The 26,247-nt window shown below is 42.6% G+C and overlaps 1 protein-coding gene across 1 annotated transcript; it reads left to right on the forward strand.

Moving 5' to 3' along the window:
• pomp (proteasome maturation protein) lies at positions 1 to 26,247 on the forward strand. Its single transcript, XM_085999288.1, has 6 exons — positions 1 to 107; positions 9,145 to 9,245; positions 17,918 to 17,978; positions 21,593 to 21,694; positions 24,541 to 24,634; positions 24,984 to 26,247. The coding sequence occupies exons 1-6, from the start codon at positions 105 to 107 to the stop codon at positions 25,049 to 25,051; spliced, it is 429 nt and encodes a 142-aa protein (XP_085855414.1). The 5' UTR covers positions 1 to 104; the 3' UTR covers positions 25,052 to 26,247.

Genomic DNA, 26,247 nt, shown 5'->3' on the forward strand with positions numbered 1-26,247 from the left:
GCGCCGGAAGAAGCGAGAGGCCCGGCAACGAGGCCGGAAGTTGTCGCTGAGTGAGCAACTGAGCGGTTGGAGCGGAGGCTGAGGGAGAAAATCGAGCGGTGGAGATGGTGAGGCGCGGAGTTTAAGGGACTGGCCAGGGCCGGACTGGGGTGGGGGTGTGAATAGTGTGCAACTGGCGGAAGAGACGGCGCCTGATGTACGCGGGGTGCGTGTTGCCTTTAATTTTGATTAGTCACCGGGCTCGGATGCAGGCTCCGGGCCTGGTCACTGTCACCGCGCCGAGTTCTGGTCACCCGGCCGCCGGCGCTCAACGGACTCCCGAGTCATAGGGATTCCGAGAAAGGCGCAAAGTTCCGCGGCTGGAATGGATTCTTGCGAAATAGTTTCGGGTTCAGTTTATGGTTCGTTCTGGAGCCGGGAGAGAGCCTTGCGAAAGCGAAACACTTGTTCACAGTGCCCCTTAACTGGTACATTAAAGTGAATTACCAGCTCAGGATATATATTATATGACAGTACAGTATATCGGACAAAGCCTCATTTTATTTTACGATAGCAAAATACTGCAGATGCTGGAAATCCGAAATAACAGTTCAGTCCGTAAGGGTGACCCCAAGCTTCTGGTCGCCTGTCATTTTAATTCACCGCTCCACTCCCACTCGGACCTCACCGTCCTTGGCCTCTTGCATTGTTCCACGGAAGCTCAACCGAGGAACAGCACCTCATCTTCCGATTAGGCACTTTACAGCCTTTAGACTCAACATAGAGTTCATCAATTTCAGATCATAACCCTGGCCCCTATCATATTTATACTTTTTATCCACACTTTTGTTCTGTTCTTCTCTCCCACATGGCAGCTGTCTTCCATTCTGCCGGTGCAATTTACACTTCATCTAGAGCCTTCCTTTGTTTCTTAACCTGTCCCATTACCATCTCCTTTTGCCTTGAATGTCTCTTAATCTCTCCTGCCTTCTATCCTATCACGGGCCTTCCCTTTTGTTCTTTCATCCCCTCCCCCATTTCCCAGCCACTATACTTAAAAATCTGTTCCATTTCCTGCTTTTTTTCCCCAGTTCTGACGAAAAGTCATCGACCTGAAACGTTGACTCTAATTTCTCTCCACGGATGTTGCCTGGCCTGCTGAGTTTTTCCAGCATTTTCTGTTCTCATTTTATTTTACTTCAATATCTGTTTGCTTCAGCAATACACCTCTGTCCTGTTTTCATGGGGTGCGAGATAGGAGCCCAACAATATATTTTATTCATTTACAACTATTGTTGAGAGTAACTTTAAAAAAAAAAAAGGACTTGCACATACATAAGCTCCTTTCAGGAGCTCGGGACTTTCCAAAGCGCTTTACAGGCAATTAAGTACTTTTGAAGTCCAGTCACTGCTGTAATGTAGGAAACTCAGTACTACACATGGCAAGATCCCATAAACAGCAATGAGGTAATGACTGGATAATCTGGGGGGGTGGGGTGGTTTAGACGTGTTGGTTCAGGAATAAATGTTGGCCAGGGCTGCTCTTCAAAATAGTGTCAGTGATTTTTTACGTCCATCTGAGAGGGCAGGAGGGACCTTATTTAATGTCTCATCCAAAAGACGGCACCTCCGACAGTGCAGCACTCCCTCAGCACTGCACTGGACTATCAACCAAGATGCATCAACCTCTCAAACAGATACGCCACTTTGACTGCTGTTAGGGGCGATGGCTTATCAGGAAAGCAGCAGCAGCCAACTTCCTGGCACCAGGGGTGGCTCTGCTGCACAGCACGGGAGGAAAAAGAGGGGTAGAGCTATAGTAATAGGGGATTCTATTGTAAGGGGCATAGATAGGCGTTTCTGCGGTCGCAAACGAGACTCCAGGATGGTGTGTTGCCTCCCTGGTGCAAGGGTCAAGGATGTCTGAGCGGCTGCAGAACATTTTGGAAGGGGAGGGTGAACAGCCAGTTGTCGGGGTGCATATAGGCACCAACGATATAGGTAAAAAGCGGGATGAGGTCCTAAAAGCGGAATATAGGGAGTTAGGAGGTAAATTTAAAAAATAGGACCTTAAAGGTAGTAATCTCAGGATTGCTACCAGTGCCACGTGCTAGTCAGAGTAGAAATAGAAGGATATTTCAGATGAATACGTGGCTAGAGGAATGGTGCAACAGGGAGGGATTCAAGTTCCTGGGACATTGGAACCGGTTCTGGGGGAGGTGGGACCAGTTCAAACCGGTTGGTTTGCACCTGGGCAGGGCTGGAACTGATGTCCTAGGGGGAGTGTTTGCTAGTGCTCTGGGGGAGGGTTTAAACTAAAATGGCAGGGGGTTGGGAACCTGAGCAGGGAGACAGAGGAAAGAGAAACCAGGCAAAAAACAAAAGATAGGAAGGAGAAAAACAAAAGTGGCAGTCAGAGAAATCAACAGTTTAAATCAAACGTGGCCACAGTAAATAATGGGGCAGTAATTCCTCCCCAAACGCGTGAGTACGGAAGGGGTACTCACGCGTCTGGCTGGAGGAAATGCCGGTTTTCAGCATGCACAGCGCATGCGCTGGAAACCGGCATTTCCTCTCCTCTAACCCAAGAGTTGAAGAGGCTAGCGCGTGCGCTGTAGGGGGCAGCGCGTGCGTCTTGGATTTCCTCTGTTTTGGGGGATTTGCGCATGTGTAAAGGCCTCCGGTCTTTACGCTTGTAAAAAGCACACGTAAGTATTTATTTTTACAGGTAAGTGGTGTTTTAGTGCAATTTAGAATTTTTTTTCTGCAGGTTTATTATTTTAAAGAATCTACAATAAGGTAAGTTTAGTTTTAGACCCTTTTTATTAAAAATTTATTTTTTTCAACAAAAAAAAATTATTGTTTAAATTATTTTTTTAAAACTTATTTATAATTAATTTAATGATTGGGATGTTTTTTAAATTTTTATTTAAAGTTTAAATAGTGTTTTGGGCCCCTGTAGTTTTCATGAGTTTGACAGCTATTACACTCAAACTCATGAATGAACCTTCCCCTCCCTTGATTGGTTGTACAGTGCTCACCTGACCCCAGCCGGCACATCGCACTAACTACGCCGCTGGATCAGGTAAGCATTGCGCGCTGACATCTGAACCGGGCCTGTGACAGGAAATGCAAGCAGGCCCGGGCTTCAGATGTCAGCGCGCAGGATGGGTGCAGATCGGGGGCTTGCACGCGCGGCAAGCCCCCGATCCTAATTTCAGGGCCAATAATTCTAATAGGTCTAAGAACGTTAAAAAAACAAGCCTGAAGGCTTTATGTCTTAATGCAAGGAGCATTCGTAATAAGGTGGATGAATTGGCTGAGCAAATAGAGGTAAACAAATATGATTTGGTTGGGATTACAGAAACGTGGCTCAAGGATGGCCAAGGCTGGGAACTCAACATCCAGGGGTATTCGATATTCAGGAAAGATAGGCAAAAAGGAAAGGGAGGTGGGGTAGCATTACTGGTTAAAGAAGGGATTAACACAATTGTAAGGAAGTATATTAGCTCTGATGATGTGGAATCTGTATGGGTAGAACTGAGAAATACCAAGGGGCAGAAAACGTTAGTGGGAGTGGTATATAGACCTCCAAACAGTAAGGCGGAGGTTGGGGATGGCATTAAAAGGGAAATTAAAGAAGCGTGCAATAAGGGCACAGCAGTCATCATGGGTGACTTTAATCTACATATAGATTGGGCTAACCAAATTAGTAACAATAGTGTGGAGGAGGAATTCCTGGAGTGTTTACGGGATGGCTTCCTGCACCAATATGTTGAACCAACCAGAGATCAGGCCATCTTAGACTGGGTATTATGTAACGAGAAAGGATTGATTAGCAATCTTGTTGTACGAGGCCCCTTGGGTCAGAGCGATCATAATATGATCGAATTCTTCATTAAGATGGAGAATGAAGTAGTTGAGTCAGAGACTAGGGTCCTAAATTTAAATAAAGGAAACTACGATGGTCTGAGGAGCGAGTTGGGTAGGATTGATTGGGGAATGGCACTCAAAGGGTTGACGGTGGATAGGCAATGGCAAACATTCAAAGACCGAATGGATGAACTACAGAATTTGTTCATCCCAGTTTGGTATAAAAAAACAAAAAAGATGACTCAACCGTGGCTAACAAGGGAAATTAGGGATAGCATAAGATCCAAGGAGAGGACATATAAATTGGCCAGAAAAAGCAATAATCCTGAGGATTGGGAGTAGTTTAGGATTCAACAAAGGAGGACAATGGGATTAATTAAGAAGGGGAAAATAGAATATGAGAGTAAGCTTGCAGGGAACATAAAAACTGACTGTAAAAGCTTTTATAGATATGTGAAGAGAAAAAGATTGGTGAAGTCAAGCGTAGGTACCTTGCAGTCAGAATCAGGGGAATTTATAATGGGGAACAAAGAAATGGCAGACCAACTACAGGAAACTTTGTGATATCTGGCACCGACGGGACTGAGCTGTTGCCGATCTATCAAAGCTGCCGGACAAACCAGCGCTAATGTTGAAGCATACGGAGGTTTTCAGCTCCGTATCTGGCAACAAACACTGTTGCTTAGCAACAGCTTCTAAACAGTCGGCCTGTACCTTGGAAGCGTCTCTGTAGCTTAGCAACAGCTTCAGAGAGACTTTGCAGAGCCTGACTGTTGGGGGAAAAAAAGCCACGAGAAGAAAAAAAACCTAACAAAACGGCTCCTGATTTCTGCCGGTGGATCGAGGTTTCTGGACATTCAACCTCCGGATAAACCAAAGTTTCCTGTAAATACATATTTTGGTTCTGTCTTCACAAAGGAGGACACAAATAACCTCCCAGAGATGCCGGGGAACATAGGGTCTGATGAAAGGGTGGAACTGAAAGAAATCAGTATTTGTAGGGAAATGGTGTTAGGAAAATTGATGGGACTGAAGGCCGATAAATCCCCAGGGCCTGATAATCTACATCCTAGTGTACTTAAGGAAGTGGCCCTAGAAATAGTAGATGCATTGCTGGTCATCTTCCAGAACTCGATAGACTCTGGAACAGTACCCATGGATTGGAGGGTAGCTAATGTTACACCACTATTCAAAAAAGGTGGTAGAGAAAAAGCGGGGAATTATAGACCGGTAAGCCTGACATCGGTAGTGGGGCAAATGCTAGAGTCCATTATAAAAGATGTAATAGCAGAGCTCTTGGAAAGCAGTGACAGGATCGGACAAAGTCAACATGGATTTACAAAGGGTAAATCGTGCTTGACTAATCTACTGGAATTTTTTGAGGATGTAACTGGTAAAATAGATAAGGGAGAACCGGTGGATGTGGTGTATTTGGACTTTCATAAGGCTTTCGATAAGGTCCCACATAGGAGATTAGCGTGCAAAATTAAGGCACATGGGATTGCGGGCAAGGTATTGACTTGGATAGAGAACTGGTTGGCGGATAGAAAGCAAAGAGTTGGAATAAACGGGTCGTTTTCTGAGTGGCAGGTAGTGACTAGTGGGGTACCGCAAGGATTGGTCCTAGGACCCCAGCTGTTCACAATATATATTAATGATCTGGATGAGGGAATTGGATGTAATATCTCCCAATTTGCAGACGACACAAATCTGGGTGGGAGGGTATGCTGTGAGGAGGATGTTGTGAAACTCCAGTACGATTTGGACAGGTTGGGTGATTGGGCAGAAACATGGCAAATGCATTATAATGTGGATAAATGTGAGGTTATCCACTTTGGTGGCAAAAACAGGAAGGCAGATTATTATTTGAATGGCAATAGATTGGGAGAAGGGGAAGTGCAGAGAGACCTGGGTGTTCTTGTGCACCAGTCGCTGAAGGTAAGCATGCAGGTGCAGCAGGCAGTTAAGAAGGCAAATGGTATGTTGGCCTTCGTAGCAAGAGGGTTCGAGTACAGGAACAGGGATGTCTTGCTGCAGTTGTACAGGGCCTTGGTGAGACCGCACCTTGAGTATTCTGTGCAGTTTTGGTCGCCTTATCTGTGGAAGGATGTTCTTGCCATGGAAGGAGTGCAGCGAAGATTCACCAGGCTGATACCTGGGATGACGTATGAGGAGAGATTGTGTCGATTGGGCTTATACTCACTGGAGTTTAGAAGATTGAGAGGGGATCTCATCGAAACCTATAAAATTCTGTCAGGCCTGGACAGACTAGATGCAGGAAGGATGTTTCCGATGGCTGGGGAGTCCAGAACCAGGGGTTATAGTCTAAGGATAAGGGGTAAGCCATTTAGGACTGAGATGAGGAGGAATTTCTTCACCCAGAGAGTGGTGAACCTGTGGAATTCTCTGCCACAGAGGGCGGTGGAGGCCAGTTCATTAAGTATATTCAAGAAGGAGTTGGATATATTTCTTAAAGCTAAAGGGATCAAGGGATATGGGGAGAAGGTAGGGACAGGGTACTGAATTTGGATGATCAGCCATGATCTCATTGAATGGCCTACTCCTGCTCCTATCTTCTATGTTTCTATGTTTGAGCTCATGTATCTGGAGTGAGGCTTGAACCCACAACCTTCTGATTCGGAGGCGAGAGTGCTACCCACAAGCTGAGGATATATATTATGATACAGTACTTGTAATATGACATGGAATATCTGCTGGACATAGTGACAAATTTTCTTTGGAGAAGCAAATTCTGTTTTTTTTGGAGGGGGAAGGGAGGATTGACACTTGGGTGCTAAGTACAGTTCTGAGAATTGTGATCTAAAAGATTTTATACAGTATGATTATGCCAATAACTATTTTCAGTGTGTCCATATGACAGCATCTCCAATAGCATTTATAGTAAAGCAAACCAAATGCATACTTTAAGATCTCTCGGATGTATTATGAGAGAATGAAATAAGTTGATGGCAGAGGAGGATGACATTTGGCCTATCATCTTTCTGCTGGCTCTTTCCTGAAAATATTGCTGCTATTTTAATTATATGGATAATTCATCACAAATTGGATTATGTGAGACCATTTTCCTTCTAGACACGATTTATTTTTCTGTCTGACTTTCCTGAAAGCAGTAGCTTATGTAATTTGATTCCATGGGAAGCAGCCTTCCAGTATTTCAGCCAGGTGATATTCTTTCAGTGAGAAAATTAACCCAGCTAGACCCAATCCTCTTCTCACCCAGTGTCCATAAATTCACTTTGTGGGGATTGCTAAATAAGAATCAGGAGTGGGAACTGTGACTGATCTATTACCCGAGATGCTAACGTCTGCCCAGGCTGAAGTAAGCTAATTTGACTCGCACCTGGGGCTTTCCTGTTCAATGTCCTGTTCCCCATAGCTACTGCAGCATTGAAATAAAAAAATTGAAAATGACAATATTTTGGAAGCCCTCCTTATAAGGTAAAAGACTCAAGTATGTAAGTGTATTTGAATTGTCAATCTAATGTCAGTATGGTCAAAACCTTCATGATCTAGTGCAGGGGTTCTCGACCTTTTTGCTTCCGAGGGCCCCCTCCCGTGTTATAAAAATTCCGTGGAACCCCTGTAACACATGTATTTTTTCTGTATACAAGTTAGTTATTAATAGCTCTATTACACCTTACGTAAAGAAGAATTTATTAAGTCCTAAATTTACATCAGCAAAATAAGCAGATGCTGGAAATCTGAAATAAAAACAGAAAATGCTGGAAATACCTCAGCAGGTCAGGCAGCATCGGTGGAGAGAGAAACAGAGTTAACGTTTCAGGTTTGACGAAAGGTCATTGACCTGAAACGGTAACTCTCTTTCTCTCTCCACAGAAGCTACCTGACCTGCTGAGTATTTCCAGCATTTTCTGTTTTTATCCTAAATTTACATTAAGTGCCCATTTTCTGCTCAAGGTCTGCTCCACCCCATCAACCATTTGCTTAACAAGAAATGAACCAGGGATAAGCAGCACAGTGCTCACTCGTTTTTGTGCAAATTCCACGTCCTCCATTTCGGGACCAGAACTGCCCTCTTATTTCGATACCAAACCCCAACACGGCGGTGAAAGTCAGCAACTTGAATTAACAGCACCGGTAATGGCGGCGGCAGATGGCACATGAGAGAAATAAACAGGGCCCTGAGCGACTTTACCCACCCACCTTCATCGCCATAAATCCTTTAGTGACAAAGGTAGCCCCCCTCTTCCCTCCTCCCTAACCCTTTCACAAATAGCCGGCGGTATCTCAAAGGACACGAGCGCCCGGACTAGGCCTATCCAGGAATAGGTCAGAGAAGCACATGGCCATGAATATAAAGCTTGGAGTCTGAGGTATGAGGAAAATCGTGATAATGCCTTCAGCTATTTTATTAACTTAGACTGAAGGCATTGAAGGAGAGGGCCTTGCTGCAGGCCCAGAGACTGGACAATCTCTTTTCTTTCCACCCCCTTTCTCCCTCTTAAGGCCATGTAGCGTGTGCACTCTCTCCATTGATGGCGCCCCTCCCCATCTCAAACACCAGTTTAATCAGGGGAAAAAGGTCTCTTTTCAAACGTGCGAGCGGCTTCCAATTGACACGGCGGCTCCACATGAGGGGAAAGAAAGGGTTGAAAGGAAGACTCACGCTACCTCGGCCCACAACGCTGGACTAACTCGCTGATTTCCCTACCCCCAACTCGGGTTTTACTCCCTGGAAGAGAAGTTACAACTCCCACTATGTTATTTAATAATTAAGCGGTGAGTGGTTTATGAACGTGGAAGCGAATAGGGCTGGATCCAAAAAAAATTAGATAAATACTGCTGTAAATGTCAGTGACATGCAGAGGGACTTCTCTAACCATGCAAATGGTGACCAACAGTAAGAACCTGAGTTGACTGCGCATGCGCAGTCTTTGTATTGCTGAGACTATTCCACTCGTCTCAATATATAGGGAAGACTACTGATGTTTATGGTATAAAATATGGTATAAACATCAGTAGTTCCCCGGTGTATTGATGGGACAAACCAACTGGCGAACCCCCGTGAAATCTTCTCTCTGACCCCTAAGGTGCTGCGGACCCCAGGTTGAGAATCCCTGATCTAGTGCATATGACTTTGGTGTGCCTTAAGACATCCTGTGGGTTGGGGCATAAATAGATGGAACACAGTTTGCACTGGAAGATTGATTTGTACTTATATTTGCATAACATTACATTGTTCCTGTTGTAAGCTATAGTATATTTGCAAATATAGCCCACTTTTCAGGCAGTTGTAATATTTTGTTACAGAATACCAGAGGACTTAAATCCCTGCTGAAGGACAGTGTTCCTGTTGGAGAACTTGCTCCACATGCAGGACCCTATGGTGTGCATGATACATTGCGTCGAGGGTAAGTACTGTATATCTTGTATGGATATTGATTGTCAGAATAATTGCTGAATGTTAATGAAATTGCTCAGAATTGCAGTGCCACATAGTTAAGGATGTTTTGAAGTGGGTAAATTAGTGGGAAGGTAGCCCATTTGTTAAATACCTAGACTAGTTTGTTGTCTAGATAGGTTTTTGTACAAGTTGATATCATTACTGTATGGTTTGTGTTCCTGTTCTCCACTCTGCCGCCAACTTCTGGCTTTGTGATCTGTGAGAATCTAGGGACAAAGACTTAGTCTGTGGGATGAAGACAGAGTTCACAGATTATAACTGATTTGTGTTTTAGTTTATGCTACTGTTATGAAATGTCTGACTTGATGAGTACACCGCTATCTATATCAGGGAATGCTGCAGGAACTGGAGCACCTCCATCTACTCTGCAGTCCCAAACCAGTTTGCTCCCTTAGTGTTTGAAATGCAAATTATTTGTCCTCTGGGTTAGTACTATTTTGATGTGATGTATTCTAGTGCATTTTTCCCAGTGGTGGCTATCAGACTTTGAGGGGGTATTATGTAGTAGAGCAGGATAAAAATTGGGATTTGATTGCCGTGATGTTTAATGCCATTACTATGGGTCTGTTGTGTTTAGTCTGTTGTGCTTTTTCATGTGACTAATGCATTGAAAAAGTCCCTTTTACTAGCTCTAGGCAGCTAGAAGCCACTGAAACATTAACTCTGTTTCTCTCTCCACGGCCTGCTGAGTATTTCCAGCATTTTCTTTTATTTTAGAAGCCACACGTTGGCCAAATGGGAAATCTACTTGACTACAAAGTGTGTTTGTATATTTAAGGCAATGGAGTTAAGTGCGTTTAATTTGCAAATTAAGCTATACTCCGAGAACTTGTTTTAAATCATTTTTGGAAGTGGGTGCTACTGGAAAGGCTGGTTTTTATTGCCTATCCCTATTTGCCCTGAAAAAGAGGCGGTGAGCCGCCTTCTTGAACAGCTGCAGTCTGTGTGCCCACAATGCTGTTCGATAGGGAGTTTCAGGATTTTGACCCAGTGACTATGAAGGACCGGCGATATATGTCCAAGTCAGGATGGTATGTGACTTGGAGGTGATGGTGTTCCCATGCACCTCTGCCCTTTTCCTTCTGGGTGTTGGAGGTCATGGGTTTGGGAGGTGCTGCCGAAGAAGCTTTGCGAGTTGCTCTAGTACATCCTGTAGATTGTACACACTACAGCCCTGGTACGCTCGTGATGGAGGGGGTGGGTGTTTAGGCTAATAGATCAAGCACCCATCAAGCTGATTGCTTTGTCCTGGATGGTGTCAAGCTTTTTGAGTATTGCAGCTGCCCCCATCCAGGCAAGTATTCCATCGCACGCCTGACTTCTGCCATACTCCATCGAATGATGCTTTGATGTCAAGAGCAGTTGCTCGTGCCTGCCCTATGGAAATGAGGGCTTGTGTCCATCTTTGGACGAAAGCTGTAATGAGTTCTAGATCTGACTGGGACCAATAACCTAGTCACCATCGAGACCTATCTCATTTTAAGATGGGGCCTGATGGTGACTAGGTTATTGGTGAATAAGTGCTGATTGATTGCACTGTTGATGACTCCTTTCATTACTTTGCTGCTGATTGGGGCTAGCCTGATAGGGTGGTAATTGGCTGGTTTGGAATTGTCCTGCTTTTTGTGGACAGGAAATAACTAGACTATTTTCCACATTATCAGGTATATGCCAGTGTTGTAGATGTAGTAGAACAGCTTAGCTACAGGCGTGGCAAGTTTTGGAGCACAGATCTTCAGCACTACAGCCAGGATGTTGTTGGGGCCTGTAGCCATTGCTGAGTCCATGCATTCATCTGTTTCTTGATGAGTCATGGAGTGAATTGAGTTGACTAAAGGCTAGTGATGCGCTATCAATTACTCATAAAAGACTGAGAGTTAAGAGAGTAACTAAAGGCTTTTATTAACAAAAGAATGAAGGTCTGCCTCGAGTGGTCGACCGGTCCAGAAATACTAAGGGCTGGGGAGCAGTCACCTTTATACTAGGACTTGTGGGAGGAGTCAGCCGAGGCATGTCCAGGCATGTACACAGTGGAATACAAACAGTGGTTTACCACAGCTAGCACCTGGAATGTTGGGATTTCGGGGAGGTCGAGAAAGATCATACACTTAGCACTTCTGGCTGCAAAAGGTGCAGCCTTGTCCTTTGCACGTGCTGGTCTTTGCCATTGTTGAAGATGGGGATATTCATAAACCTCCTCCTCCCATTAGTTGCTTAATTGTCCACCACCATTCATGATTGGTAGGGTTGCAGAGCTTTGACCTGATCCATTGGTTGTGGAATCGCTTAGCTCATGTTGCTTTTGCTGTTTAATTTGCATGTCCTGTGTTGTAGCTTCACCAGGCTGGCACCTCATTTTCAGATGGGCCCTGTGCTGCTCCTGACATGCTCTTCTACATTTATTAAACAGGGTTGGCTTGATGGTGATGGAGGAGTGAGCAGTCCTAACAATTTAACCCTTTAAGCCCTGGTATCATTCTGGCAAATCTGCACTGACCCCATTCCATGGCCAGTACTGTATCTCTTTCCTGAGATTCGGTGCCCAAAACTGAACAGAGTACTCCAGATGGGATCTGACCACGGCACTATTGTGCTTGTAAAGTAGAAGACCATCTCAAGGTGCTTCACGGAGGTGTAATCAGACAAAAAACTGGACGGCGAGCCAAAGGTGGACATATAAGGAGGGGTGGTCAAAAGTTTAGTCAGAGGTAGCTGCTAAGGAGGAGAGGATGTTGGAGAGGCAGAAGGCTTTATGGGGGAATTCCAGAGGGTGGGGCTAAGACAGCTGAAGGCACAGCTGCCAACTGTGGAGTAAAGGTAGGGAGGGGTGCAGAAAAGACTAGTCAGAGGAACAGGTAGTCTGGGTGGGGAGGGGGCCTTGTAGGGTTGGAGTGGAATGGATTGGAGAGATAAGGAGTGGCAAGACTATGGAGGGATTTAAACAATAGGACAAGGATTTTGAATTGGCGATGTTGGGGGATCGCGAGCCATTGTAGCCCAGTGAGGATGGGTAAGGGGGTTTTGATGTCGGATAGGATACGGGCAGTAGAGTTTTGAGTGCGCTGAAGTGTACAGAACATGGCTGATGGGAGGCAAGCAAGGAGACCATTGGAATAGTCAAGTCTGGATATGACAACGGTGCGGATGAGAGTTTCAGGAGCAGGTGGGCTGAGATGGGGCAGAGATTGGCGGTATTACGGAGTGAATGTAGGCAGACTTTGTGATGGTCGGAAGCTCAGCTTGAGGTTGAATACGATGCCGAGGTTGCGAACCATCTGATTCAACCTGAGTCAGTGGTGGAGGCGGGGCGAATGATTCAGTAGAGATTGTGGTGAGAGCCGAAGACGATGGTTTTGGTCTTCCCAATATTTCACTGGAGGAAATTGTGGCTCATTGAAGACTGGATGACAGCACAGAGGGAGTGGAGGGGTTGGATGTCGTTAGCATACATGTGGAAGCTAACCTCCTGTTTTCAGATGATGTCGCCAAGTGGCAGCATGTAGAGGAGGGTGTCCACGGCAGATCCCTGTGGGATTCCTGCAGTAATGGTGTGAGGGGGCGGGAAGATGCTCTGGCTATAAGATAGTTAAGAGCTTGACAACGGAGGAGAGGTATTGAGGAGGATGGTGTGGTCAAAGGCTGCAGAGAGGACAAGGGTGGGAAATGTACCACTGTCACGGTTGTTTCAGTGGTGTGACACCAAAACCTGATTGGAGTTCAGTTGCTGAAAGTACTGCATTTAGGGTCTGGTGTTTGGAATAAAACTTGCAAATCTATTCTCTAGCTGTGAAATATAGTTCAAACTAACGGGGATTTATTATATAATCTATAAAATCACAACAGAAAATGCTGGAAATAATCAGCAGGCCAGGCAGCATCTGTGGAGAGAGAAACCGAGTTAACGTTTCAGGTCTGGGACCCTTCATCAGAATGTTCTGATGAAGGGTCCCAGACCTGAAACGTTAACTCTGTTTCTCTCTCCACGGATGCTGCCTGGCCTGCTGAGTATTTCCAGCATTTTCTGTTGTTATTTCAGATTTCCAGCATCTGCAGTATTTTACTACAGGTAGACTACCCTTTATCCGGACTTCCGAAAACCGAAACCCTCTAAAAACCGAAGGTTTTTTCGTTCAGCGTAAGTCGTGCGTACGACTTACGCTGAACGAAAAAACCTTCGGTTTTTAGAGGGTTCCGGTTTCGGAAGTTCGGATAAAGGGTAAGTCGTGCGCACGACCACCCCGACCCCGCCAGCCCCGACAACCGCCGACCCACCCCGCCGGCCCCGACAACCGCTGACCCCCCCGCGGACCCCGCCGGCCCTGACAACCGCCCCGACAACCGCCGACCCCCCCCGCGGACCCCGCCGGCCCCGACAACCGCCAGCCCCGACAACCGCCAGCAGGACTTGGTGTTCTGATTTTGAATTTTGTGGATTATGCAACCCCACTAATCTCAGATCCTTTGCAGAAATGTATTTACTCACTGAGTCACCTGGGTTACTCCAATCACTTTTCATCTCTAACACTGTTTGTGATGAGGACAAGAATTTGCAAGATCAGCGTACAGTTTTGAATGCACCACGGCCTCTCGGACAGTCAATTTCTCACATCAGGCATGACGTGCACTCCAAAGCTCAAGACTAATAGGATCCACCTTCCACAAAGATTTTACATTTAAACCAGATCTCCAGGACCACGGGCAAGTCATATACTCAGTGTGTCAGAATGCTAGATTAAAAGGAAACCAACCGACCCCGACTGACTTACGCTGAGCGTCAGCGTAAGTCGTGCGCACGACCCCCCGCCGACCCCCCCCCCCCGCGGACCCCCGCCGACCCACCATCCGAAATTCTCCTTTATCCGAAACTCGGCTGGTCCCGAGGTTTTCGGATAAAGGATAGTCTACCTGTATTGTATTAGGGATTATTATATATTCGTTCTAGCTCTCATTAAAACTGTTAAAAGGTTTACTATTTAAACAATGATTTTTTTTTAAATAGTGAGTTAACCACCCATAGACATTTATTTGTTCTTGAACAGGCGATACAGGCAAAGCCGCATTTTTTTGCCCATCCCTAGCTTTTACCAGTTGAGTTTGATTACACTAAATGCATGCAAAGAGCTCCGTGTGACAAAATGGAGTACTTTGTTAACTATATTTTTTTTCTTTGTAGTATTTCAGGACTAAGATTCTTTTAAAATAATACCACATGCGGTCAAGTGGCTGTACATTTCATTAGCCTAGTGTATTTGTTACTAGAGTCAGACCTACTGCAGAATGCTGAAAGTGACCGTGTCCTTGTATGTTTTAATTGCAATCTTGTTTATTTAATTTGTTTTATGAATGATTAATTGAGTCAAAAAAGGTTTTTACAACTAGGTAACAAATCGATTTTTGTTTAGCATAGAAATTAAAATGGGAAACGGGCCATTTGGCCCAATCAATCCAATTTGCTGTTTATTCTTCACGTGAGCAGTAGTCCTAATCCTATGTGTCTGGTGAGCATTGCCAATCTTGTCTCTGCACTTGATTTATTTGACATACAAGCTACGAAAGAGGCCTTCATTTGGAGTAATTTAGATCTGAGTTACTTTTTATAAGGGGAAAATTAGTTACACACTTTTGTTTTCAGGGAAATCTAGGCTAGGCAGATAATGGCCCGTATTTTCCAATCGCAGGCCTCCCGCGGGCAGAGGCCTGCGATCTGGAAAAATCTACTCCCTTACCTGAAGGCTCCCGGGGCGTACACGCTTCCGCTCCTGGGCCTCTCCAAACTTGAAGTGTGCAGGGCCCACGTATCCCAGGGGCGCATGTAGTTTGCAGCAATCCTGGGATCACGTGGGCCATGGGGAGCCAATCACAGAAGGGAATCTCCCATCATACATTTGACAGGAAGACCTGTCAAATATATGAATGGCGATCACCCCAAAAACATAGTAAAACTTTAAATACATTTTTTTTAAATCACATTTTTTAAATGACTTTAAATTACAATAAATTACGTTTTTTAAACAAAAATTTAATTTTTTGAAAAAATAATTCAAGGTTTTTACGGGGATAAAAATAAACTTACCTTTTTAAAGTATTTTTAAATGATAAATCAGTGAAAATTGTTTTTTTTTAACTTTTTTGAACTCTTATTCTGGTAAAAGCAGGCCATACGCCTGCTTTTATCAGGCGTAAGAAATGTAAGGGTTTTCTGCGGGCAGAGGGTCTCCAAAAAGCGGAACTATCCACCCGCAGAGGCCCTTCTCCCAGGCAGCCGGAGAATCTGTCAAGAGGATTCTTGACAGATCGGAAATACCGGTTTTCAGCGCATGCCTGAAACGGGCATTTCCGATGTCCGATTTCCCTACGGGTGGGTACACAACGCGTACACACCCATAGGGATCAGAATATCTGGTATTAGATTTTCTAAACAGTAAGAGCCAATCTATTAGAAACAGTATATTGGAGTATATGATACGCTAATCCTTAATGAGCTTATAATGCCACAGTTATGTTTGTCACTTGTACCTTCCAGATCTTCATGTGTAAGCCGAATACATGACACATTTTCTGCTTTAAAGAAATGCACTTGTAATTCCATAGAACAGGTTTAAAATGTAATACTATAGAACAACAAAAGTGGGACAGAAAAGGCAGTAGTTTGGGATTTATTTTATTATGATAACATCTTGTCATTATGTAAAGCACCATAATATTTTAGTATCTTAGTTTTGCAAAAACAGTGTTGCAATACTGTAAAGCAACTAAGTGGAACAGAAAAGGAAGTAGTTTCAGTTTTTTTAAAATGTGAAACTACCTTGTTATTTAAAGAACCATAATATTAAAATACCTTGTCTTTCCTGGTTGTGAAGCCAAAAACGTCAGTTCTGCATAAAAAACAAAGGTTATTCTGGAAAATTAATTAGTGGTTTCTAGGAATGGGATATGCAGTCGCTATCTATTTATAGTTACATGTTAAGTGGTGAAGTACTGATTGATCTATTTCACAATTAGATATGTAGGTTTTAAACTTTTGACATGATAGCTTAATTGGTTTTACTGTTCTGAGCTACTAGTTTGTGTTTGTGCTTTAGGAGTATAAGGAACAGGAGTAGGCCATTCAACCCCTTGAGCCTGCTCCGCCATTAATTAGATCATGGCTGATCTGCACAACTTCTATACTCAAGGGACTACAAGCAAAGTTTATGCAAATTGTCTTTAATTTAAGCCCATAGGCCCTGGTGGTATTCTGGTGAATCTGCACTGCACCCCACTCCTAGGTCAGTACAGTATATAATTCCTGAGGCTCCCTGCCCAAAACTGAACGTAGCACTCCAGATGAAGTCTGTTCAAGGCTCTATACAACACTCTTAATTGTTAAGTGATTCAGCATCTTACAGTTTGATTGAAGAAGCCTATGGATTGTTGTTACTAACCGTACAGCCATTGCCTCCAGAATGGAGGAGCTGAACTTAGATTGAAAGTTGATCAAGGACAGAGTTAAAGAATGTGAGCTACAGTTTTCTTTTAGCCTGGATAAGGAGGAAATTCTTCTAATAAGCACAAAATAATATTTTTAATGTTCCTGTAATATCTTATGTGAAAACGGAGTGGTGATCTTTTCGGTACTCTGATACAGTATTGAATTCTACCCACTGGGTGGTTTTGGTCAGGCACGGAATAGGTTCTTGTACCCTGCAGTGTCACCTTCTGGTTGCAATCAGTACAGCAGTCTCTACAACTGTTAGGAGCTGACCATGAGGTGATCTACGATCCATTTTGTATTCTCCTTGATAGCTATGTTTAAATGTGTAGTTTGTCTGTCAATCACTCTTTGGTTTGCTAAGCTCAAAAGACTGGTTGGGTCGAATGGACTGTTTGTGTTGTAACTTCTGTGTACTGGGGCAGGCAGTGTTATTGTAAAAAGAATCCCTGCTCACCACCTCTTCTGTTATGTAGAGATGAGCCCCTGAAGGCTATCCCAAGTGCAACAGTATTGAGAGTTATGAAGTGTTGTGTCCAAGGAGGTAAACATACTAAATATTCCATAATAAAATAAAATCTTTTGTATTCTTTTGTCACTGTTCAATTTTTAAAGAAATCAGACTAGTTTGTACCCCTACATAGCATCGTCTGTGTTCATTCTTCTATCTGAAAGCCAGGAGAACATAAGATGGCTAGCATGAATCGCAGTACACAAAGAGTATGGACAAATAGCTAGTTTTAGATTGGTGGAATGTGAATAGTAATCTGTACTGGGAGCTCTTTTTCATTTATATAAATAATTTGGACGTAGGCACAAGAGGAATGATGCTGAGGTTTGATAATACCAAGCTAGGGAGCATGGCAGACTGTAAGAAAGAATGGAGAAGGACAGAAACAAATTAGTGCAATGAACAGTTAGGTGACGGATGTAGTTCAATAAGGAGAAATATGAATGGACATTTGGGCGACGGAAATGAACACCTTCGGGAGAATGGGTTAGGAAGCATGCAAACAAGGGAAGAATAGAGACTTAAAGATTTGGAGCACAACCTTCTGCTAAGTCACAACCCCTCAATTTATCAAGTACCATGTAAATTAGAATTAATCTTATTTTTTAAATAAGTTCCATGTTTTCTTCTCTTTAAGATTCTCCAATGTGAAATCTGAACTTATGCCAAGTCATCCCCTGGAAGTTTTGGAAAACAGTGTAAGTCCAGAAACTTTGAATTTTTCTTAAACTACATTTTAGTGCAGTATATGTTTATCTTTCCCAATGGTCTAGTGAGCAAAGGCACAGTGCAGAGTGATACCAGGTCATACTGACTACAAGCTCCCAGACTCTCTGCCTTGCTTTATATTGAGTTTGCTGATCTTAGTCTGGGCAGCAGTAGGGGTACTTTGGTTAACATCAGTGCCTTTGGGCTTGAGAGGAAAACGGTCATCATTCCTGTTCCTGCTTTTTATTGCCTTGATTCGTGTTGAAAAGTGCATGCGTGTGAACCTCATGAGGATGGGGTCAGCAATGAGAAGAAACGTGAACAATGATTTCTACTTGTTATTTAGGCATGCAAGGCACTTAATTGTTGCAGGGTCATGTGTAGTCAAATAATCCAAGGCCAAGGTTCACGCATGCAGAATGGCCACCTGGTTGAGGTACCAATTAGTCTTCACATTTAAAGGTGAAAGCAGAAAACGGCAAAACAAGAAAAAATACACACTAAAATATTGTAAAAACTATAGATGTCATGGGTGGCATCTCATTTGTATGATAGTTATATGTCCACTGACATTTGGTAACCAGAGACCTAAACTACTGATCATTGCTAAAATGGTAGTTCAGTTAACTTATGCAAAAAATGTTTTTTTTAATGCAGTACAGATTAGAACACTTGGTTTAATAGTTAGGTTCTATGTAGTGAGTTTCTAAAATCGACATAGAAACATAGAAGATAGGAGCAGGAGTAGGCCATTTGGCCCCTTGAGCCTGCTCCGCCATTCAATGCGATCATGGCTGATCGTCCAAATTCAGTACCCTGTCCCTGTTTTCTCCCCATATCCCTTGATCCCTTTAGCCTTAAGAAATATATCCAACTCCTTGAATATATTTAATGAATTGGCCTCTACTGCCTTCTGTGGTAGAGAATTCCACAGGTTCACCACTCTCTGGGTGAAGAAATTCCTCCTAATTTCTGTCCTAAATGGCTTACTCCTTAGACTGTGACCCCTGGTTCTGGACTCCCTGACCATCGGGAACATCTTTCCTGCATCTAGTCTGTCCAGTCCTGTCAGAATTTTATACGTTTCAGTGAGATCCCCTCTCATTCTTCTAAACTCTAGCGAGTATAAGCCCAATCGACCCAATCTCTCCTCATACGTCATTCCTGCCATCCCAGGTATCAGCCTGCTGAATCTTTGCTGAACTCCTTCCATGGCAAGAACATCCTTCCTCCGATAAGGCGACCAAAACTGCACACAATATTCAAGGTGTGGTCTCACCAAGGCCCTGTACAACTGCAGCAAGACATCCTTGTTCCTGTACTCAAACCCTCTCGCTACGAAGGCCAACATACCATTTGCCTTCTTGACCGCCTGCTGCACCTGCATGCTTACCTTCAGCGACTGGTGCACAAGGGCACCCAGGTCTCGTTGCACTACCCCTTCTCCCAATCTATTGCCATTCAGATAATCTGCCTTTCTGTTTTTGCCACCAAAGTGGATAACCTCGCATTTATCCACGTTATATTGCATCTGCCATGCTTCTGCCCAATCACCCAATTTATGGGTATTTGTTTGAAATTCAATGACTTGAAAATTCCAGTCTATCAAATAGAAAAGGCAAAATGCAGTTTCTATCAGTGGACTTTGTTCAGAATAATGTTGAGGGTGATGACTTCATGTTCATCATTACAGCATATACGCCGTCCCAATGGATCAGAAGTAAAGACTGTCTCAGATGTACACTAGGAAGGTTCCAGGTTTAATCCCTGATTATGCTGTGTTAGCTCATCTCAGTTGGGGTTGCCAGAATTGGCTGCAGTGCCCTTTTTTGGGAAAGGAAAAATCATCGATGATTCCGGCTTCTAATTGCTATAGAACAATATCCTCCTTTTTATATAAAAAAAAAAAAAAAAATCCTTACTAGAAGTGCGCATGTGTAAGTACTGCCTGCTGTAGGAGAAGTTTATAAGCATCTGAATGGCTGTTGTCTGTTATTGTCTTGAAAAAGACTTTATTATGTGTTCAGCGGGTTGCAACATTTCTTTACAAAATAGGTTGAAAAGTCCTGTCCTACCATCTCTGTTGGAAAATGATGTCAACATTTACTTGCAGTACCTGTAATGCTTGGTCACACAACATTAGCTTCAAACCCAGCACTGGAACTATGGGCCAGAATTTGCTGGAGCGGGGAATCTCTCAGCCTTATCAGAGTTCCATTGTTTTCTTCATCCTTCAGCTTGAAAAAATTTTGCGCCACAAATTGCTGGAAATGTGAGCTGATAACTGGGGCATCTGGGACCTTGGTGAACGACGGGACCGATAGTCTATCTCCTGAACCAATGAAAATTAAGGACAGAGAAAGAAACCAAGTGCATGGCGGACAAGGAAATAGCATGAATTAGTTAAATTAGATACAGAAAGAGAAAGAGAGGGAAAGAAAGATTGGGTTAAGAGTGAGAGGGGAAAAAAGAGGCAGAAAGGAAAAGTTAGAAAACTCTAACCAAAGGTTGGCAACGGAACCTGAGGGAGGATTAAGAAACAGGCAGCAGAGTCGAGACTCTGTCAGTGGATGAATTAAGATGTGGCTGCTGCAGAAAAGTAAATGGCTTCAATAAAAAGATTCACAGTGAGATTCGTTTATTGGGAAGAATCATTAATGTTGGACTTGCCTTTCATCCTCAATTTGACACACTGCTGCCACCCAGTGGCATTGTGATGAAACTCCACGTTGACTCCTCTACAGGGGATAATATGGGATGTTATTTTTGCTTAGTTTTGTCATCCCTGAAGAAAATCTGGAGCAGATTTTCCTCAGCACCAAAAGAAGTCATTTTGTGGCCAAATTAACAATGGTATTTAAGATCTGCCCTCACTCTCAGACCCGTTTGAACACCTGCCACTAATCACCAGAACATCTATTCTCACTCCCCCAGATCAGCGTCTCCTACAGGACTGAAACACTGTCCTTTTGTCACATAGGTCTCTGTGACACGCGAACACAGTCCTGTGTGGAGCCTAGCTCACTCATTGCAGAAGGTAATGCAACAAACTTCTACGCCAGTCCCAGCAACTCATTGCTCGTATCAAGCCTGCCTCATTTGGATTAGCTACCTCTGCAGTGTTGCCACATGACCTGGTAGCTGGAAGAATTGTCCTCTCACCTTTGAAAGTAGGTCTATGCCTGGCAGTGGATAATGGGTTATATCTCACCCAACTGAGCATAAATGCAAAACTTACTGGGGTGCAAAGATAAGCTCCCCACTTCTCATCTCCTGTGCCTCTGCCTCCTCACCATTGCTTCCTCCTTTACCCCTCATGCACCTGGGTTTAATTATTCCCCTGCCTCTAACTTTCCCTGACCTGAATACTACACTTGGTCTTCACTACCCATGTGCAATGGGATGGGAGATTGACTAGTATGTATGTTATATGGCTTAAAAGACTTGGTTTCAATGTGAATAGCTTGGAAACAAGGTATAGATATGAAAAAGACAAACCGCCATATTTACAAGCAAGAGAGAAGAAAATTGGATGAATGCCATGAGTCACGTGATTTTGATTTTGCAGCAGTTTCATAGAAATTAATATATATTGTGTATTCAGTTTCAGCTCAATCAAAATAAAATGAATTTTACTACATTGAGAAATATTCAAGGCCTACATGCTCCACTAAGGCTGCAAATGGAATACAAAGCAGTAAAGCAGGTAAGTTGGTTTGTTTGGACACTTTCAATAATAAAAATAATTGCATTGTGAGAATTTTTTATAATGCATGTGAACAGTGCATGGAGAGGCTAATTCGTGTACACTTTCTGAAACCATGCACATTGAAAGCATCGTACTATATATATTTTATATACTTGGGCATGTGCAAATTCAGCTGCAGTTTGAATATACAAAGTTGCGTGTAAGTTGCTAATTATTGAAATCAGCTGCAGACCTGTTTTTACTAACTCATGTTTCTCTGCAAGGTTCATATAACTGCCCACCTTGCTAACAACAAACATTTATTGGTTACTAATGAATGTCCTATGGCTTTGCCCATGGAAAGTCAGCACAAAGTTAATTAAGTTATGGGGGTTTATAGTTTCTGGAAGCTCCAGCTGATGCTGGTTGTGTGTATCTGCCTCATGAATGAGGAGTGCGTGATATACATAGCAAATTTAATGTAGATATGTTGTGGAGCAAATACAGAAAATACTGGCAACACTCAACAAATCAGTCAGCACCTGTGGAGAGAACAGCAGAGTTGATGTTTGGATGTGAAACTTTCTTCAGAACTGGAAGAAATACAGATGAACACTTTAAAAGGGATGGGGGGGAAACAGTGCTTAAGTGGAAAATAGAAGATGGTTAAATGATTGAAGTAATATTGACAAGACAATGGAGGGCGAAATGAAAGCAGATGTGAATAGCAGTGGGGGGGCGGGATGATGAATAAGGCAGGTAGAAATGGAATCACCTGAAACAGACTTCAATATAATCTTGTGCATATATTTCTGTAGAAGATTACAAATTCTTGTACCTGTTTGAGGCTAAAAGTAGGAGAGTGGACATTTTATACATTGGCCATATCCTGCACCTGATGTTCTCAGCAATTTTGCTAAAGGCAGTGACCCCAGCAGCAAGTGTTCCAATTTATTCCCATCAACTCGTGTCAGGTGTTGCTCTTTTTTTCAGCACTGTGATATTTAAATGGCAGCTTTCTCTCCTGACTTCAGTCCAGGTTTAAAATCAGACAGCCCACAGAAAAGATACAGGGGTGCAGATTCAGATTTTTCTGGGGACGTGGGTGGCACTGACTAGGTGGCATTTGCTGCCCATTTCTAGGTGCCCTACAGGCATCGAGTCCATCATGTAGTGTGGAACTGGATTCATATCTAGGTCAGACTGGATAGGAGTTTCCCTTCCCTGAGAGACATTCATGAGCCAGTTGAGATTTTATGATCCAGCAGCTTTCATGATTGTATTTTGGTGCTAGCCTGCAAATTACCAGATTTTTTTGACTTCACTTTCACGATTTGCTCTGGGTTGCTAGTTCAGTACCATAACTACTAGGATTCCGATTTGCCATAGTAGTATTTGAACCCTCAACCTTTGGGTTGCTAGTCCAGTACCATAACCAGTAGGATGCTGTATCCATGACCATAAGGGTTTTAAATTAAGTCTTAAACCTAGGGAATAATTTTCAGAGTAATCTACGGGTAGGAGATTGCAGACAATATGTTCATGATTTTCCAATATGTGCTGGTGTCAGGTGAAGTTCCCCACTCCTAGTGAATACTCAAACTCCCCCCTACCCCCATTTCAGCTTGGCTCAGTACCCTCACCTCAGTCAGAAGTTGAGAGTTTAAGCTCCACCACAGTACTTGAACACATGAAACTATGCTAACACTCCACTGCAGTACTGAGAGTATGTTGTGCTTTAAAAATATTGGCCTGGAATTTGGGGTCAGCGGCGAAGCGATGGCGATCACCGCTGACCTCTAAGAAAGCTGCCCACAAAGATCTCACGATCTCTGTGGCGAAAACTTTAGCATTCTCGGCCTTAATTTTGATTGTAGCACTGTCAAAGGGAGATCCCAACGTACATTAGCAGTGATGTCATCAAGCTGTCTAAGCAGCCAATTACATTGAAGAATTCTCACAGAAAGCAAACCAGGAACTAAAAGGCATTGATTATCAATTCACTTTTAATTTTAAAATTTTTACAGAAAGCGAAAAAGATTGGGACATACACATGGGGTTAAGGTAGAAGCGTAAATATCAAAAACTTAAATATATTTTATTTTAAAAATCTAGTAATTTTATCATGATGGAGAAATTTGACATTCCACAAATATAAAATTAGTTTTTCAGGGCCAGAACAGTTGGTCAGCAGTCAGTACATCGTTAAAACCGCAGTTACACCTATTTCAACAAGGCGTAACATTTTATAGGGGTTTTTAAACCGCGATATTAAAGTGGAAAAGGGGAGGTTTTCGTCAGTTCGTGATTTCACTGATTGCCGGCTATGGGGAGTTCCACAGCGCAGCTTGTGACGGAGCAGGGAATGTTAGCGTATGCACTAAATCCTGCAGTTAGGGTTAATTTCAGAGGGGTAATGACCGCGAACGCTGACCGTTTCGCCGTCATTACCACCACAAAATCCGGGCCATCATTCTTTGGATTAGACATTAAACCGAAGCCCCTACTTCCTTTTCAGGCATGTGCTAAAGATCCCATGGCACTATTTGTAAAAGAGCACGGGGGTTCTCTCAAACCTGGCCAATATTCGTTCCTCGATCTGTTTTTTTAATAGCACCAAAACAACAAATGAACTAGTCATTCACGTCATTGCTGTTTGTGGGACATAGCTTTGCACAAAATGGCTGCCATAGTTGCCTACATAAGTGACTGACTATACTTAAGACATCTTAAGTGGCATGGTAAGACACTATATGAATGCAAGTTTTTTAGCATTATTTCTGAATGGTTGACAGCTATCACAAAATATAGTTTGTCATGCTGCTTCAAAAGACTATCCTGAGATAACTGCTGTTTTAAATTAGGTACAGCGTTTGCCTTTCCTCATGAGCTCGAACATAGCACTGGAAACTCTTCAAGGAAATGATGAATGCATTGGATTTGAAGACATATTGAATGGTAAATGATTTTATAAGGCTTGGTATATTCTCTTCTGTTTTATTTAGTATCTGAATTCATAGCTATGCAGCAAATAAAAATATTTGTCTTTAAGCTCAAGCCCTGTTTAAGTTTGATTTTAATTTCCTGGCTTTACTTTTTTTTAAAAAAACAACAATTAGTATAAATATATGAAGATGTCTGTTGAACAGAAAAGCAAACTGGATGCCTGAATTTTGATAGTTTTGTAAATGATATGGTAAAATTAGTCACTTATCAAACCGTTTGTGTAGAAGTATCCTTATTGTACTTTTTCTTTACTATGATGAGATTTTGTGAGAATTGCCACTTCATTTCCTTTTCTTTTTAGATCCAACCCAGAGTGAAGTTATGGGAGAACCACATCTTATGATGGAGTACAAACTTGGCATGCTGTAATTAACTGACACTCCTGAGAATTTTAAAGAGACAAGTATTGCTTCTTGTTGCTCTGCATAGGCTGTTTTGAATGATTCAGGAACATCTAAAATACAGACCCTTCTAGCAAGTGACTGGCCCAGATGAAGTGTAATTTAATACTTTTGTGGAATTCAACTTTAGAAGAAAGAGCAAATGTTAAGTTAATAGTTAAACAAAGGTGGACTGCCAACAGAGTTCAATTTCTTCCAGTATAATTACTGTTAAGATCGCTTAAACCCCAGGTGCATAAATGTGAAAACATAGCAATGTATTACGTTGCACACTATTTAAAATGCCTTACCATTTATAATATGTTAAGATATGAAAAATGCTCAATTAAAACTATACCAATTATTCCAAATGTGCATTGATTTGTCAGTAAAGCATTTAATATCAATTTAGGGTTGCAGTACTAGTATCCAGTCACTTTTACTGAAGATCAGAGATTTTGTACCAAAATAAATGCTGAATTACTTTGGTCTGGGCATATGATGCAAATATTTGTTGAAAACTGAATTGGCTGTTCATTTTGTTTAACATCAACATTATTGCCTGTTGAACAGCAAAAGGTTGTACCATTATTAAGCGGTTTAATGTTCCCAGATTTTTGGATTCTTTGTAACCATTGTTTACTTGGCACAGCCTTATAAGTAAATATGTTTTGATTTCTCAGTTCAACCTTTGTCATATTGAGGGAATGTTGTCTCCTTAAAACGTGTATCTATATTAAAAGTTCATCTGTTCAGATTAGACACAATGTTTTTGTCAAGTTCCAATAGTGAAAAAATGCACATAAGGCTGCAGAATCCATTAATCTTGATAATTAAAAGAAAATTATAGTCACATAAATTTGTAGTGTGGGCAAAACCCATACAAATTGAAACTGGTTGGCAGACAAAGAGTAGGATTATGTCGGTAAAGGACGTAGAAGAGTAGTTAAAATGTCAGGTTATTGATTTTGCGATGCATTTTCCTTCCGCTCCTCCCCACCCCCTCATTTCTAGTTTTGTTTCTTAAATATTAAAAGCTTTGTGTATAGTCCAGAAGACAAACTAAAACCTTCAGTTTATTTCACAGATGACTGAATTTGTTAGATTTGCAATCTTGTCACTTTGAGCAGAAATGTAGTTGATTCTGTAATTTTTTTAATTCATATAATAAAAATGGGTATAATA

Source organism: Somniosus microcephalus, chromosome 10 (assembly GCF_052327205.1).
Source record: "Somniosus microcephalus isolate GS21.2 chromosome 10, FLI_Smic_1.0, whole genome shotgun sequence".
NCBI classification, from domain to species: domain Eukaryota; kingdom Metazoa; phylum Chordata; class Chondrichthyes; order Squaliformes; family Somniosidae; genus Somniosus; species Somniosus microcephalus.

Coding starts and splice junctions, on each gene's coding strand:
- pomp (XM_085999288.1), top strand. Junction 9,246..17,917: donor CATGATACATTGCGTCGAGG/GTAAGTACTGTA, acceptor CTTCTCTTTAAG/ATTCTCCAATGTGAAATCTG. Junction 21,695..24,540: donor AATACAAAGCAGTAAAGCAG/GTAAGTTGGTTT, acceptor GTTTTAAATTAG/GTACAGCGTTTGCCTTTCCT.